Source organism: Scaptodrosophila lebanonensis, unplaced genomic scaffold (genome assembly GCF_003285725.1).
Source record: "Scaptodrosophila lebanonensis strain 11010-0011.00,11010-0021.00 unplaced genomic scaffold, SlebRS2 tig00000159-arrow-arrow-pilon, whole genome shotgun sequence".
Taxonomy (NCBI): domain Eukaryota; kingdom Metazoa; phylum Arthropoda; class Insecta; order Diptera; family Drosophilidae; genus Scaptodrosophila; species Scaptodrosophila lebanonensis.
In genome coordinates this window covers 280,727-299,008 of record NW_022060596.1, presented here as the reverse complement: position 1 = coordinate 299,008, position 18,282 = coordinate 280,727, and the positions used below count along the sequence as shown (strand labels likewise).

The following is an 18,282-nucleotide window of genomic DNA, read 5'->3' as shown; positions in this document are numbered from 1 at the left end:
GCAACTATATGTATTTGAACATCCTCCCGATTTGTTTGCCTGAGTTCGCACCAAATTACGTAAATCCGATCATTATTTTCCGGAAAGAGTTAGATTGCACACAAGCTCGAGCAAAGTCATTTCGTAAATTATTTGCCGGGCAATTCGATTGAACCCTAGTACCTTAAGATATACTCGTACCAGCACACAAATTATGCCCACCAAATATGTATAAATACAGTAAAAACTCTCTTGGCGGCAACTTTTCTCCAGCAAAGAGATGTTTCTGCTTAAGAGGATACTTAGCCTTTTTTCAATTGTTTGCACATTTTAATTGTTTTTCTACTTAGGCGATTAAAATAAAGTGACTTTATTCAATATAAAAATTAAAAACATATAACAATCAACTCGTACTATACTTTGAATCTGGTTATGGTTTTCCCTTAAATATTAAATTTTGCAAGAAAAAGTAATAATAACACATTTAATATTTTTTCCAATATTTTTCACCAATATTAATCACTTTTATTATTATTATTATTATTATTTTGATCGTTCAACAAAGGCATAATTTTAAAATAATAAAATAAAAACAGTAATAAGTGCACAGTAGTAGAACAAAATTTGGAAATAAAAGCAATCTGATAAATCCGGGTGCTCAACATTAGTGAAGAGTATCACTCCAACTATTTTGCATGCATTTAAAAAATTCTTTTCAGCTAAAGTTTTTATATATTTATTTACTTATTTATTCAGAATATCAACAATAATACTGTCAATTATATTATAAAAATTAATATATAATAATTTAAACTAAACTTAAAAGATAAGAAAGCCTAACACAAAGCTGTACAATGACGTCTATTAATGCATCCGACACGTTTGGGGGAATTTTATTTGCCAGTTGGTCAGCTATGCCCCGATTCACAGGCAAACTTGTATGTGGTCAGAGACATTAAAGACCGAAAAAACTATACAAAAAGTAGTAGTATGAAGGTGGAAAATTAATTCTATTTAACAACTAATTAGAAAAAGTACGAAGTAGAACGAGAAAGAGAAAAAGAAAGAAGGAAAGAGAGATAGAGAAACAGAAAGAGAAAGGTGGAAAGAGAGAGACGAAAAGAAAAAGACGGTTGTCCTGAAAATCCATAAATCATATTAAAATTACGAAACCTAGACATTCAGATTATTTACGTAAAAATCATATTTGACGAATCTGAAAAGGTTAGGGCAGGCCAGATGAATTTGGTTGCTTTGCAGGGTTTGCTTTTGAGGAATAGAGTATAGAGTACATATCGCAACAACTGACGTGACATCCCTCGGACATTTGATCACGCTAGTACCATCTGTTTTCCCTACATAGCTGATAAACACTTTGAACAAACACTTAATCCAGTCTACGGCCCGATACCCACAAATGTAAAACAAAACAACAAAAAAAAGAAAGACAAACACGTTTATGCATGCATACAGTCGCAGCATCATGTTCAACGAATCCATGACAATACTGCTGGCCCAATGGCCCATTAAAATCGGCATACTGACGAGTCAGTCGGCCACAGGCATCCTTTCAGCTTTCACGATTTTGATTTTTAATTATTGTCTCTGCACAATTGTGTACATACGATTACATGTGTGTGTGTGTGTGTGTGTGAGTGTATCTGTATGTATTCATGGGACTTTCCACATTTTCAGCCTGACCGCAGCAGCCGTTCCGGAGCTGTTGGTGCCTCTGCTACTGCCACTGCCACTGCCACTGCTACTGCTACTGCTGACAAAAGTGCAATAGGAATTAACCTCAAGTGTTGCGGCAGCGGTCGGGCCGTGCTGGGCCGCCAGGCTGCGGCAACAAGCAGCTACGGCAACGACGGCAACGACGGCATTGGCGGGAGAGACAACAGAGACAGACGGCAGTGACGCCGACGCTTGTCGAGCGCGGCCAGCACCAAAATGGTTTCGGATGCGGATGTGGCGGAAGTGCGGCATGTTATGCAACGCATTTTGGTGCCGTGCGTTTTTGTTATTGGACTATTGGGAAATTCAGTGAGCATTTATGTTTTGACGCGGTAAGTGCACTTCTAGTTGTTTGTGGCAGTTGCTGCTGCTGTTGCTGCTGCTGGTCGTGTTATTGTTGCTGGATTATGGCCGCTGCCAACTTGATTCAAATGCGCCAACATTGCTCGGTTACTGCTGTTATTTTATGCACTTTATGTTTATGGTGCGTGTACGTTAGAGAACAGGTACACGTCGCATTACACATCGCATTTAATTGTGTACTTTAAAATAATTTCGCAGTGCTGGCAACACTAGCCGTAGCACCGACAACATCTACAACAGCAACAACAGCCGCAATGACTGCACAAAAATTGCAAATGCGAAATGCAAACAATTGAGATAAGAGCGCTTCGCTTCCCCCACATACATACATATATATATATATCCATTAAAGCGTGCCTTGAATACTCGACGCATGTAATCAAGTTTGCTCCTCGAATGTTGTGGCCTTTATAAATACCGATTCGGCGATTCAGAATGAAAGTTGACCCGCACATACTAGTACGATCTGATATAAAAATAGCTTTTTTTATTTCAATGCTCCCTATTTCTCAACAAACTCAACAAAAACAAATAGCCCCTACAACCGGAGGGAGTTTATTGCGTTTATGCAAACAAAAAGAAGGCAGCTTCTCTTCGATATACAAATATATATTTAAGTACATGTGTAATCAGGAAATGCATATTATGCATAAATTGGCGATCCTCAAATTAAGAGGTGGAAACAGCACTTTGACATCTCCTGCTAATAGAAGTCGCTTTTGCGAACAAACATATATTTTAGAAAAATAAAACCCAAATTTGTTCAAACTTTAATTAAAAAATATTAAAATAATTATAATTCACTCACCTCAAGTGAGTGTGTGTCTGTGTCTGTCTGCAGTTTGCATTTGAATCACAAAAATAACACCGGCAACTGTTTCTAAAGAAGAGGCAGCGATTTAATTCACAATTTTTGATCGAAATTTCAATAAAATACCTAGAGTAAACGTACTATGTATAAACGCCTCTTTCTGGATGTTACACAATGCGAACGGTTTTATAAGGCCATGCAATTATATGGATAATAACTTTTCTAACTTGTCTTTTCAAATAGAGGATGGCTATACAGATTACGTCTGCAGTGTTTGGCTTATGAAGCTTCGGAATTCTGTACAGTATGTTCAAATTTCTATAGATGAAAGGGTGGATAATTAAAACAAAATAGGCCCTAGGAATTAGGGAGTCTACATACTTGTTTATACCAAATAAGGCTAACGTGGGCTCAGTCGTTTTCGAAACCCATGCACGCAGATTTAATATATATCAGTACTTATATTTTATGGATCCGCACATCTTTGATGAACCCTTTATCTCTGCATATATAGTATTATATACTGAGTATATTAAAAAACATAAAAATGTTTCTAGCTTTTCGGTCTACAATAAACAGACCTCCGAATAATTAAGCGTTTAATTAATGACAACTCGAATAGGATAGGTAAAAATCTAGAAAGTGTGTACAAACTAATATTTGTTTGTCAACAATCTGCATAACACGCCAGAATATATTTATGTAGGTTCCTCCGGTTCTTCGTTGACATCAGCGTTTCAGTTACAATGAACCAAAAACCCTCATATTTTCGCCATTTTCGACCGTATGCATAACTGTTTGCACAGCGCCTTCATCGAATGTGTTCATAATTTCTGTAAACAATTTCATTTTTAATTGTATATTGTTGCTCTTCATCTAATTCAAGCAACTTGGAAATTTTGTATATTATTTTCTCCTTCGATGCTATATCACAGGAAACGGATGCGTTGTACCACAAATATATATTTAACGGCCCTGGCAATCACGGACATAGCGTACCTGACTTTTCAGCTCATTTTATCACTCAAGCATTACGACTACATAAAATACCACTTGGAGTTATACTGGATGCTCTATGGCACATTCTTGTGGCTCTGCGATGCATGCGGTAAGTATTAAATTACTGTATAAAAGGATCACTGAATGAAGGATGACAGTGTCTAGTAACTATTTAAAATTTGTAATTATTTTAAATTTAAAATATATGCTATACTCTTGCAATTGATAACGCCAAGTTTTCATTTTTAAGAAGTTCTTAAAAGTAAATCGATATTTATTTATTTATTTTACCAAGAAAGAGAGGAAGAATTTGAATTTGACATAATCCTATACGCCTGTTAATTTTAAGTGTACTCCGACTTACATAAATTGAATTGAAATTGCTGATAGGCTCTAATGTTCTCCACAGCATACATCTCCATTTACATAGCCGTGTGCTTTACTTAAAAGATTACTGTAAAAATGGATTACTGTATAAAGGATACCAGTTTCTACTCACTATTTAAATATGCTATTTAAATATGCTATACATTTAATAGCGCCTTTGTAGTGCACACCAAGTTTTCATTTTGAAGAAGTTCTTAAAAGTATATACTTAGAAATTTATTTATTTATAGAATGTTAACAAGAAAGAAAGGAAGAATTTAAATCGAAAATGTGACACAATCGTATACACCTTTAATTATAATTATACACAAATTGAATTGAAATTGCTGATAGGCTCTAATGTTCTCCACAGCATACATCTCCATTTATATAGCCGTGTGCTTTACTATCGAACGATTTATAGCGATACGCTATCCGCTGAAAAGACAAACATTCTGCACTGAGTCGTTGGCCAAGAAGGTAATAGGAGGTGAGTAGCGTATAAGCGCTTGATGGGTCTCCATGCTTATGCTTTTCACGAATGCCTCCATGCAGCTGTGACGCTCTTTTGTCTGCTGTCCACCGTGTCCACGGCCTTTGAGCACACATACAGCATCAGCGCTAAATTGATTGATAGTGAGTATCGGCCATGCAATCTGACGGCAGCGAACGTGTTGCCAGCGTCCGGGCCAGGAACATCAGACACGTCAGCAACGCCATCCACGACGACGACAACGACTATGCAGTTGTGGCCAGAGCTGCTCGAGAGGTGGGGCAGCGGTGACGATGACGATGACGAAGCAGGTGAGTCGTTAGCTATCTGTGAAAAATATTTACAAAATATTCTTGCCATTTCATTGCAATTTACAGCGACGCTTGCAGACAACATTCCAAGCATTGTGACGCCCCGGACGCGGCTTAAGCCGGCGACTGCCGTTGGTGGCACACCAGTTGCCAGCTTAGAGCAGTCGGCGATGCAGACATGGGCGACACAACTGTCACGTGAGCAGGATAGGAAAAGCTGGGCTCGCACAAATGGGAACAACAGCCGCGTGCTCGCATTTAATGTAACGGAATATTGTCAAAACGTAAGAGACAGAGCGACAGAGAGTGAGAGTGAGGGAGAGAGCGAGAGAGAGAGGGAAAGAGAATGGCAACAGACAGCTGTAAAATGCGAAATTGCAAGTGCATTTGTTTAGTATATACTAAGTACTTAGTATATAGAAAGTGTCATCACAAGAATTTTCTACTGCCGCAGAGGTATCCCCCAAGGGGAAAAGGCAATCGAGATGGTTTCAAAATCTCCTGTTTTATGTTAAAACCACACACAATTCGAGAAATAGCTTCGCAAAATAGTTTATATATAGTTCGTTGTAACTCTCCTAGAAAGCCTCGTGTTAAGCGAAATCGTGTTGAACGAGACAAAAGTGAATTAAAGTAATAAGCTTCATTAAATATTTAAAAATATTTTTTAACTTATGTCGTGTAAGAACGAGCAAATTTTTAAAGGTGTTAGACCGTGTTCGTTTTTAAGGAGGTCGTGTTAAGCGAGTGCTTGGTGTATTAGAAAATTAACTAAAGGCGGCCCTGCGTTCTGTTGTTATTAGAACATAACTACACTATGCTCATGAGAAGTCCATAAATTAATATTGAAAATAATTGTCAATATTTTCTAATAGGAAATACATGTTTCCTCTCAAATGATGTGCAAGCAAAATAATTCCATTACAATTACACAATTACATTACTTAGCAGTTGGTTACCATTTCTATTCCAGAAAGGAAATATGATATATTTCGTAAATTATAGGTTACATGCAATGGCATGCGTCTCCGACCCGATAAAATGAATTATAAACACCGGTACTTAACTACACTATGCCCATGAGAAGCCCATATATGTATATAGATATATTCAGAAGCAAAATAATGCACAATTGGAATATATTGAAAATGATTCTATTGAACAATTGCACAAAACATACATTTTCCAAAGGAGGCAAGATTGCGTATTTTTTTTATAAATTAAATTGTCTAATTTGCTTAGACAAAAATTGCACTGCTTGTTAAAAGGCTGTTAGTGACAATAAAAAAGAAGCAGTCCGATGGTAAAGCAGTTCTTGCTAATAATTAATTATGTTTATTATGATAATCATTAATTAATGAGCAATGTTCACAATGTAAATAAAGTCAAGTCAACTAGAAATCGCCTATAATGTATCTAAATCTCTATAAGATAGAAAGCAAAAAGTTAGTTGACAATAGAAGAAAAAGCATTTGCCATTAAAGATGATTGAAGAGGATTGGACATCTTTATTCCCCTCTTCAAGACTAATTACTGGGTGTCCACAAATGATGTGCATGCAAAAATAGTTCCGTTAAAAAACTTAGTACTTAGCTACTAGTCTAATCAGATATTTTCTTTCGCCGTAATTATAGACTGTACCTTAAGTGGAATAGGGCATATTTTCATAAATATTTACAATGGGGAGAAAGCAGCGTATTTCATTGTCGGGCATATTCTGAAGTAGCATTCATATCTAATTCGGTGTTAACAATTTAGCACTTTATATACATTTTTTTTATATATTTTCCTCAGGTAACTTTTTACACAAACGCCTACTCGCAATTGGGACAGAACACTTTGTATATTAATATCTGGAGCATGGCGACTCTACTGGTCTTCGTGCTGCTGCCCCTGAGCATGCTGGCCACCTTCAATTGTTTCCTCATCATGCTTGTGCATCGCTCGAAGAGTTTGCGGGGCGATCTGACCAATGCCAGTAGCATGCGGCGCACCAAGGTGAGTCAAGTGGACTCGAGTCGAGTCGAGTCGAGTCTGGTCGAGTTGTTGATTCGACGCGATTCGCTTCGATTCGATTCGAATCGCTTCGATTCGTAGGCAATTCTAATCAAAATTCTAAAAACCACATACACTTGGCAGCGGAAATCCAATTCCGGGCTGGCGGGCAGTGTTTCGCAGGAGAATCGCGTGACCATCACACTCATTGCTGTCGTGCTGCTGTTCATCGTTTGCCAGCTGCCTTGGGCCATATATTTGATATTGGTACAGTATATGGAAATTGAGTGGAATATACAATTGGTTGCGGGCAATGTGTTCAATTTTCTGGCCGCCATCAATGCCGCGGCCAATTTTTTCCTATACTGCGTGCTGTCCGACAAATATCGGAAGACCGTGCGTGAACTCATCACGGGCTATCGCTACCGCCACCGACACGCACGCAACAATACGAGTATATATACACCTCACACCACCACCACACTGACCCACATCAATGGCGATGGTGGCTATGGGGGAGCAGGCAGCAGACGTAGTCGAGGAAAGGCGGCTGGGACGACAGGACAGGCGCGTCTGATTTCGTGAATCACGCGTGCATTGAAGCTCATCGCTCGCTCTCTTTGTTTTGTTATATCTTTTAATATGATTACATTTTTGTGTTTTTTTTTTTTTTTTTTAAGGTACCTTAGCAAATTTGTTTAGGTTAAGCTGATCAATCTACAAGTATATATATACGAGTATATATACATACATTGTGCCATAATGTGATGATTATAGTCTTATGCAACTAATATTGTAACATAATTGTCGTCGTATAGTTTAAATACACACGCACACGGAATGCACATCATTTTGATCATTTCTTTTAGGCATTGCAGCACTCATTTCTGGGATAATCCACCGAAAATAAGGGAACTGTTTATGAAAAACCAATATGCAATTACTTATTATTCTGACTTTCTCATTATCAATTCTCTGTTCGACAAATTCCAACAAATCCATCGAGTAATGCTTCAAAATTAATATTATTTATTATTTTGAAAAACATAAAATCTATTTTCAATGATATTCCCATTTCTTTATTGAATGCATTTGAAAAAAGCTGCAACTAACGTTTTTATAATTCTGATATAACTCGTATTAGCCAAAGGACTGTCAATTGTAATATCCTGGTATTATTTTATATTTAACTATCGTCCCGCCCCTGCCCCTCACACACATACACCTTTCTTTTGCTATGAGTTACTGAAAAATAGGAAAATTATAAAAATACTTCGTTTGGATATCGTTATTTAATGATTTTTTTTCTTTAGATTTTCTCTTTTATTCTTTATTGAGTCAGAGCTTCTCTGTAAACAATATTTGATATTGTTTTATTTTATGACAGCAAAATAAAATGTTTTTCAACATTCAGTTGTCGGTGAGTTAAACATTCCTTCTGTAGGTCGATCGCTACTAATTCGAAGGTTTGGCCTTGGAAATTATTAATTGTTAACGCGAAAGATGTTTTTTTTTTTTTTTTTTTACCGGAAATTGAAGTTGTTTTAATTGGATTGACAGGTCAGTTGGAATCATCGGGCAGCTCATATACATCAGCTAGTTGATCAGCTGCTAATAATGGTTGCTACACTTAAATTGTCCTGCAATTCCTTAATAAGCACATGCTCGGAGGGCTTTAATTTCTCAAAAGCATGCTTGGAATCGGAATGATTTTTAACTTCAATTCATGTGGCGGCAGTCCAGAAGGGCTTAGAGAATTCAAAAATCCCTGTGGATCATGGACAGTGTCTTCGATATTAGTGACATAATGTTTCGAGGATGATTCTGAGCCTTTTCAGGAATTTTGCAAATAAAATATAGTCTATGTTAACCGGGGATAGTATAGATTCCCAGCAGTGAATACTTTAAATCGATCCAGTAGTTTCGGAGCCTGTTCAATTCAAATAAACAGACAAACAATCAATGCTCTTTATAATATTAGTATAGATTATATAAAAGCACATGGGGTTTAAATTGTTGCAGAGTTGTTTTGAAAGTCTTCATAGATTGCATTTCGCAAAGCTGTGGATTAAATTAAGCAAATGCTGGCTCTCCCACTTAGACAAGGGCGTTGTCAGCTACCATCTTGCCCAGCAGTTTTCTTTTCGTGGAGTTCACGACGTGCATGCCAGTGGCTGGCATTGTCATTGCCTGCTGCTGATGGCATCATTTAATCCTGGCGGAGGATATGCAGCTAAACCCAATATTGATTTTCGAATGCACAAATGCAGACATCATGGCTCGCAGTGGCCGCCAGTTTCATGTGCGAGCAAACAACAATACGGCAACAAATTGTCAAGGGAATGCAAATCGAACGAACACGAGCATGCAAAGTGCAAAGCAGAGAAAACAACAACTGCAACAACAACAACAGTATCCACACACTGCCACCATCACTACCACCACCACCACTAACAACAACAACAATAAGAACAATATTCTGCAATAGCACAAAAATGAAATATCTCAAAAAATTGGTGCAGAAATATTGAGTTTTATTTCAACGAGTATAAGATAGCCGTTGCTTGATTTTTTTGATAATTGAAGTATTGACAATGTACCACGTACACGTACATGCCTGTATACGAGTACTATGTGTATGCCTGTGTGTCCCTTTGTAGGTGTGTATATGTGTGTGTGTCTGTGTGTGGACACCTGCGCACTTGTACATGCTATTGGCCGTCCAATACTTAATTGAAAGCGAGAGCTGCAACTTGCCAGCACATGCGGCTCAATAAAAATACCAGATTCCGAATGCTGTGCTGTTGAAAGCACACTCGACTCTCGGTCTGAAGCCGGCTACCCTAATAGGATGAGTTCCCCAATAGCTTAAGCTGTTAATTGGCTGCAGGCTGCAGACTGCAGAATTGATTACAAAGTTGGATACTAAGCTCAAAAGTGCAGACTGTGCACCACCTGTCTACACTGAAGTGTAGACATGGATTCCTAGTGTACCTCAAAGTATAGTATTTCACAGCTATATGCAAATATTGTTGGCATTGTTGCGTCAGAGTCTCTAGAAAACCTTTTAAAAGAATTTTCAAATGACTATGCGTTTTATGAAATGGTTGTTGTTGCCGCTGAGGACTTCAATGAAATACAATTTGAAAACAAGATAGTCTAAGTACTTAGTATTCAGTATAGCGCAAAAAACATTTTCGAGTTGTGTTGGGCATTTTTATTTGAGAAGCATATATGTACATGGTCTGTTTAAAAAAAAAGGTGAATTTTGAATTTTTTTTTAAGAATTTATTTATTCATCAATATCCATTTTGTCCCCTTTAAATTAATCCTCCTCAGATATAATGCACTTATGCCTGCGCTTGTTCCAATCCTCGAAACACTTCTGAAATTCACTTTTCCTTTTCCTTAGACCGATTTTGAAAAACAACATTAAAAAAATATATTAAATTTTAATTAAATAATGAACGATGCATTTACAAAATAATTTCTTCATATGATCAGTGAAAAAACTTCAACAAATCCAACTAAGTTTCATTTTAAGGCGAAACAGTGCGTCATAGTAATGAACGTGTGGTCGACTTTATATGGCAAAATCCCCCCTGCAAACGTCCTTGACTATATATAATGAAGTAAGGTATTAGGTATTTGATGAACGTTTAGTTAAATAAGGCCGGTGGATCGCTATTGGCACTCCCACATAGACACTAGTGGGTGCTTTCTATTGCGACTAAAGATCGCTTTGGAGAGCGATTTAATAAGCCGTCAGCATCCTGATGGGCACAGGGAGCATTTTATACTTATACTTAACCCCATTTTTTAAGAGGGCTGGACAGTGGCAGAGAAGGTATTCCAGCGTTTCGATCGCTTCCTGCAGCTGTCGTCCGCTCATTGCTCTCTGTGGAGTTTCAATGTTTGCATTCGTTTTTCTCAGTGACTTATGTACATATATATAGTATGTATATATCTACACACATACATACAAGTACATATACTTGTACAAGGAGTCTGTCACGCAAATACTCTCACCTACCTACACATTTTCTTTAACAAACGTAATGGAGTAACAAACATTTGCGGCTTACTGCATATATTTGACGGTCGGTTTGTTTGTCTGTTTTTCTGTTTGCCACACAAAAAATTTATCAAGTGGCTCGGCAGGAAAACACACACACGCAAACGCACACTCACAAAAAAATCAAGTAAACAAAATACAATATATGTAGATGCATGTGTGTGTGTGTGTGTTGCAAATGTTTCTACTGTGGATTGAGAGTGTCAGTGCATGGAGGAAAAGCCTGAAGTTGGAGCTGCGGCCACTGCGACTGCGACAGCGACTGCGTCTGCAAATGTGACTGCGACTGTGGCACATAACGTTCTGTTCGCTCTACTGGACGCGTGTGCGGATGTATGTATGTGTATGTGTGTGTGTGTGTGTGTGCATGAAAAATTACAAGTCAGCGTCACAATTGAAATATTTCCGACTCAACGCACAGAAATGCGCAATCGAAAATAGTTATCTTGCCATTGGAATTTGCCCAGAAATATGCATTGCCGGCTATATGGAGGGCCACTACTGGGGCAACTGGGGAGGACGGCCCCGGGCGGAAGTGGCAACGGCTGTGGCAGCAATACTCACCATTGAACTAACCATGCGGGGCCATATGTGTGGCAGCAGTGCATTATATTTTTACACTGTCAGTCCCGCAGCCATTCAGTCTTTCCGAAACTCTGCCCATCTCCCTGAATTTGTGTCTGTGTGTTGTTTTGGCGCTTTGTACGCCACACTGGACAAAATTTCCATATTTGATTGTTTTTGGGGGCACGAATGCTTTTTGCATGCGTTGCCCCCATCCCCCGCACCCAACTGTCCTTCCCTTCTGTTTATTGAAAATCGCACATACGTAAAAATTGCGGAGTGGCAGGAGCGAGGAGACAGAAGAGAGGCAACAAAAGCATTGCATACTAAGATGACAAAATGTGATTCACAATGCCGACCAACTAAATAGCATTACTGCCTCACAAACACGATTACCAAATTCTCGTACAAAAAACAAGGTACTAACTGTCCCGCTGAAGTGTACTGCAAGACTGTAGTTATATTTCGGATTGGGACTTATTGAAAATGGAATCGCATTCAAAGTTTCCAACGCTGCCGGCCACATAGAGAAGCTTCAGTCTCCTCCCGACTACGCTGTTATCGCAATTCTTCCTGATTCGGATGTTTTTTCTTCGACGTTACAGACCGTGTGGAGGGGTTTGAAGTCAACTTTCTAATATACCTGTAATGACGAACGAATTATAAACGAGTTGAATATAATTTTCGAATTTCTGAGACAACTCCTTGTAAGATGGAGATCATCTCTCTTGCTCTAGCTCGTATAGATATTGCTAGACAATCGAATAGTTTGTGCACACATCTCTCAAATTGCGAAATATATGCACTACTAACCATTTAAGAGATTTGTAGTCATGGCGTATATTTAAATTATTTGCCCTTTAATATTTAAAGTTTTAATAAATTAAAAGTTTTAATTTAATAATAAATTTAATAGTGCTTTCTCATTTCGTCTAATACAAGTAACAGCATTTTCTTATGGTGTAAGTATTTAGCTGATCATCACTGTGCGCCATGGCTTTGATAAAAAATGGTACTTAAGTAAAGAAAAAAGCTGTGGAAAAATTAAGCCACATATGACCAAGCAAAAGGGAGAGATAATGCAACAGAAGCCAAAAAAAAAAAACAAAAAATTAAATCGCAAAAGAATGAAAAGAGTAACATTCGCAGCAATAACAATAATAATAATAGCAAGCACTGTAAATGAACAAGTCGGCAATAGTTGGGCTGAGGAATGAAGCTTTAAGTGTATGGTAGTGGCTGAAGCAGAAATGATCAACTTTAAACACTAATGATAATTACCACAACTTGAGAGAATGGCAAAGCATACAATTCCTTCATACTTCCACTTGTTGCACTAAGAATAATTAACAATAAATAAATAATAAATAAATAAAATAATAGGTGTTGCCCAAATTGAATTTTTCTAGAATTGTTTAAGCTCGACCTTACTCACAAACTGGCTTACCTCGTCCCATCGTGCCCAAAATTTAGAAAACTTATCTGGAATTACAGCTGAAAGTTTTACAATTAATGGTGATATTTTACTTTTTTACAGTATTATTAAAAAATTAATATTGCCGTTAAAAGTATTTCGTGTTTTACGAAAGTTGTTTAAGTTGTTTAATTTAAATGTATTCTTTGCATTATTGTTATATGAAACGAGTGCATGTTTGGATATGAAATTAAAGGTAATTCAATTACCTTTTAAAGAGTATAAATATGCTTGGGCAATTATCACCCAAAAATAAAAATAAGCCATATAGTTGCACTAGCGAAAAAAACCTAGCCGTACCAATTAATAGTGTTTAAGGCTCGTACTAGGCGTATAGTGCGAGTGGCCTTGGCTTAGTTGCTTGTGATTAACTTTTTGGCTGTGTTAGTTTTTCGATTAAGAGAAATGTTTTAGTGTAAGCATCTGCTCATTTTTTTGTTGCTTTTTTTTCTTCCTCCGTTATCCATCTCTGCGAAAGCAGAGTCAATTTGTGCAATTTTTTTTTCTGTTGTTCAATTTGTTCCCCTTTCTGTGTGTTTTCTGGTTATTGTGCCTATAAGTGAATGCCAAATTTTCAGTCCCAGCCACACTTTTAAAAGCGGGTAAGTGTTGGAATTTATTAACAAATTATTATTATAAGTGCACATGCTTCTGCGCTTAAGAAATATTTAATAACGGCATAGTTGTACTTTCCGCTTATTCCCCTTCGCAGCAGAAGAGCTGAGGAGAGAGCCGGGCAGAAGTTTGGGAGTTTACTGCTCTCGCGGCTAAAGTCCAGTTCTTTTGTTCCGCTCTCTTGTGCTCTCCCATGTTACAGTTATTTGATGCGGTTTGAGCGTAGGAATACGTTCGTTTATTATGTATGTATGTGTTTTCTCTATGAATTTTGTTTTGTTTATTAGTTTTTAAATGAATAAGTTCAGTTCTTTGTTAACTATAAATAAATAAATAAAGCAGTGGATATAGCACATTGCACATAAGCTCCATCTTTAATGAATTTTTTTTTTTTTTTTAAGAACTAGTGATCTTTATGTAATTTTCTATTAACTGGAACTAGAGGGCTCCCTTTCTTTTTTTTAAATTGTAAGTTAAGAGAGTAGCACATGATATATCTTTATTTATGAGATGGAGGGTTTCTCACCTCCAAAGCCGACGAGCTAGAGCCAGACAACGGAGAGTCCTTGGTGGTCGTTGATCAAGCGGCTTAAAATAAGCTTTAAATAAAAATGAATGACAGTAGTATTTGATGAAAACAATGATCAACCTGCTATGAATATATAGTACTTGTATGCATGTAGCAAAATTTTAAATCTTTCTATAAGCTTCCTTATATTTAACACTATTTTAGGGAAATTCTTAACAAAGTCCAGCAGCCAAGTCAAGGATTTGCTAGCTATAAAAGAAACTCTTGCACCTGCACCTGTTGTATCATAAAACGTACAAGTAAACATTCTTGTTAAGATGATGGTAGGTGTATAAGCAGACCTGTAGGAGCATGAAACGTAAACTTTCTTCTTAAGATGATGCTGTATGAGCAGAAAAAGGCATAGAATTCTGCCTTTAATCTCGTCGGCAAGTAGCACCGCTGCAATGCAAAAGTATCTGAGCAAAATGTTAGAATCTGTGAACAAAAACAAGGTAGAATGTAACAGTTGAACAAACCTGGCCGAGTGACACCCTGTACCCAAAAAAAAAACAGTTAGAATGCGAAGTTTTGTGGGAAAAGAGGGGGAAATCATAAAAATAAACTCGTATTGTCCACGGCTTAGGAGAGTCTAGCGATGTTTCCTTCTGTTACATACCTTACACAAACCCAATATACCCTTTTTACCCATCGGAACAGATTGGATTCCATAGCGACTTTAGGAACAGGGAATTAAATGTTAAAAGAATGAGTTTACTTGATACAAATAGGCTGCCTTGAATACCTAAATAAGTTACTAAGAATAAGAACTGCGGTTCTGGCCCTGGATTGTTTTTCAAGAAGAACTCGAGGAATTCCTTAAAGGCCTTGAGCTGTTTTTAAATGTATTTAAATTGAATATCGTATTTTGTCTCATGGCCATTCTGTCCCTACTGAATTATTGCTTGGCCTGAAAAGGACTGGTAGTATTTCCATATTGGGCATTTTTGTCATATATTTTTGCTACCGCTGCAGCACCCATAAATAACATATATATAGAAAAATTCCTGAACAATTTAAAAGTGCTTTAAATATTTTTGATTTGTTTTTTAAATTCATATTTCGTGTCACATTGCACATTTTCAGTTAAAATGTCAAAAAATGTAGACAACTGATTCTGAAGGCAAAACTATTTCATTTTGTTGATTATACAACAAGAAGAACAACAACACGAGCAACACCGATGACCAAATATAGCTTCAAATTGTTGAGGCCAAAGCCATAAAATGTGCCGGACTAGAATTTTACAATTGAGGCTCGTAAAATTTTACGAAAATTGCTAGGGGAAAAAACATTTTGTGGTTGAAGGCAGTTAGCCAAATAAATGTACAACTAGATAAACAAGCCGTTGAAACTATTGCCGGCACACACACTCCCTCACATATTCACACACACACACACACACATACAGATTGCTGCAAACATTCAGATATAGCGCAAATAATGTGTGGCATGCCTGCTCGCCTGAAAGTAGGCAACAAAACGCCAGCCAGCGGCCAACCCTTTTAATCATCAGCTGCTTACTGTTTATTTTTCATTTCATGCTACTTCTTTGCGAACATACATACATATATACATATTTGCCTATGCTAGTGAACAAACATGAGAACGTACACACATACATAAGGGGGTGGTCCGATAAGTACTTGGCCTACAAAAGAGAAACAAACGTTTTGAAAAAGTGCCGATTTTTTTCTCAACATATATAAGGAGACTCCTTATAGCTCGATACAATTGACCGAGCGATTCTCCAACCTCTTTCACCCGTCTGAAAATATACGTTTTCGGCGATAACGTTCTCTTTCGACTCTGTTGTTTCTTTCTTTGGCCGTTTTTTCTGAAGTGGTCTTACGAATGCCATTGTTTTCGGGAGTAAGCAAACGCCGACACCTTTCTCTGGCCAAATATTTCATTCAGTATTCGGCCCACGCGGTCCATTGAGGTGCCTACTGTCTCAGCTATCTCGGGCATCTTCAATTCGCGGTCTGCCAATACGAGATCGTGGATTCACCGACCGATATTGCTCTTTTCCCATTTTTCTACAATCCGCGAACACGGCCGCTTTCACACGCGGTAAAAATAATACCAAAAGTCCGATTCGACTTAAATCTTAAAAGTAGCCATCTCCAAGGATGTACTGCACGATAGCTACTTTCGCTTACCATAGTGGTGCCATCGGGCGGTAAGGCCTACAAGTAGTACTTATCGGACCGCCCTCGTACGTGTTGGAGTGTTGTTGCCAATTACGCCGCTTGCCACTTCAAACTGGAAGTAGCGTATTTTCTGAGGCTCTTTAATGAAATGGCACCATCTCGTTTCATTAGTTGCGCCCATAAATACGTTACAAATTTATAGTGGCCGAACACTAGTCGAACACCCTTATACACACACACTCGGACAGGGCATTAAATATTTTTAATTAACAGTTTTCTGTGGGTTAACATGCCTGCCATTATTTAAGCGATTTCATTTGTATGTGTATGTATGTATGTCTGTATGTATGTCTGTCTGTCTGTAGGTCTGTATGTGAACTGTGCCTTGTTTTCTTATGTTTGCCGAAAATTTGCTTAATTAAAAATAACAAGCTGTGGCAACAACGAACCCAGCAACCACACAGCCGCAAAGCTACAAGCAAAACTTTGTTTAATAGTTAGTTAAGCGTTTAATTTTCACAGTAACAACAACAGCTCCCATGAAAGCAACAATAACGGCAACAATAAGATTAAAAAAAAAAAAACGAAACAAAAAACGAACACTTTCCATGAGGGGAGGCCACATATGCTTTTTGTGTGAGTGCGTTTCTTCTATATGTGTGTATAAGTTTTCGAAAATGATTTCCTTCTTATTTGTTACGTGAGGATGGCAACTTCTTCCTAATGCAACATTTAAGTCTAGGTATAAATGTTTCAAAGCAACACATAACGACTTTGTCTCAGACTGCAGAAACATTTGCATGTCCTTCTACTCTAGGAGAATTCAGTTAGGTTTTGAGAAAGTAATGATTCAATATACTTACTCTAGAAAAGGGTCACATCTTATATTTTATTTCTGCATGGATTCAAAGTTGATTAAAAAGCTTTATTAAAATTAAATACTCAGAATCGATTAAAACATTTGAGCTAACTGCATTACGCGCTGTGATAAATTTTATACAAAACTTAAAAGCTGTTTTCAAAACAAATGAATGGAAAGTAGTACAGACATTAGCGCATTAGCAACTGACTACCATTTATACGGAGAGGTTCCATCTCGTTTCAATTAACCTTTAATACTGATATAAGGTCTCCTCCACAGAAGAAAACGATCCTATTTCAATTCAATATCAGAAATAGATATTTCTCTATAAACTTCATATAATTTTAATTTTTACGATCCGCACAATATGCCAACGAACTCGATCTATATCATACTCTACTAAATCATTTGGTGAGTGAACCAGGAAGTGCGTGCTGCATAAAAGCGAAGCTGTCTTTGTGGCACCAACAGTTTGAAATTAGTTCATAGACTACTACTACTGGTACTCGCACTGGTGAGCAAACATTAAGCTGCATTAGTACATGGGAACAGTTTCCAGTGCTTATCGCTTATCGCCAATGTTAATCAGCAAGAACTCGGAACGAAGACAAAAACTTTTGCTTTCAATGCCCAGGATAAGCCAAATTGAAATCGTGTACGCCAAAGTATAAGAGGCTTAAAGTTGCCGCACTAAAAAAATTTCAGTGTTAATTTTATTTAAAAAGGCAAATCCGGCGCCCAAAAACTTTCATCTACGTCGACGTCGACGTTGGCGCTTGCGTCGACGCCGTCGCAGTTGCTTGCCGCGCGCCTAATGCCAATTAGAGGATATTTGGCGAACAGACGGCCGCAGAACATTTTTGACGATTAGTGTTCCTGATTATGCAATTCCCTTTAATCTTCTGCTACGACACGACAAG

At 37.6% G+C, this 18,282-nt stretch overlaps 1 protein-coding gene across 1 annotated transcript; it reads left to right on the top strand.

Moving 5' to 3' along the window:
• Positions 1-1,907: 1,907 nt before the first annotated feature.
• Positions 1,908-7,827, top strand: LOC115629605. The gene is made up of 7 exons (XM_030526101.1): positions 1,908-2,045; positions 3,823-3,995; positions 4,626-4,742; positions 4,808-5,056; positions 5,123-5,340; positions 6,851-7,054; positions 7,196-7,827. The coding sequence occupies exons 1-7, from the start codon at positions 1,930-1,932 to the stop codon at positions 7,634-7,636; spliced, it is 1,518 nt and encodes a 505-aa protein (XP_030381961.1). The 5' UTR covers positions 1,908-1,929; the 3' UTR covers positions 7,637-7,827.
• Positions 7,828-18,282: the final 10,455 nt, after the last annotated feature.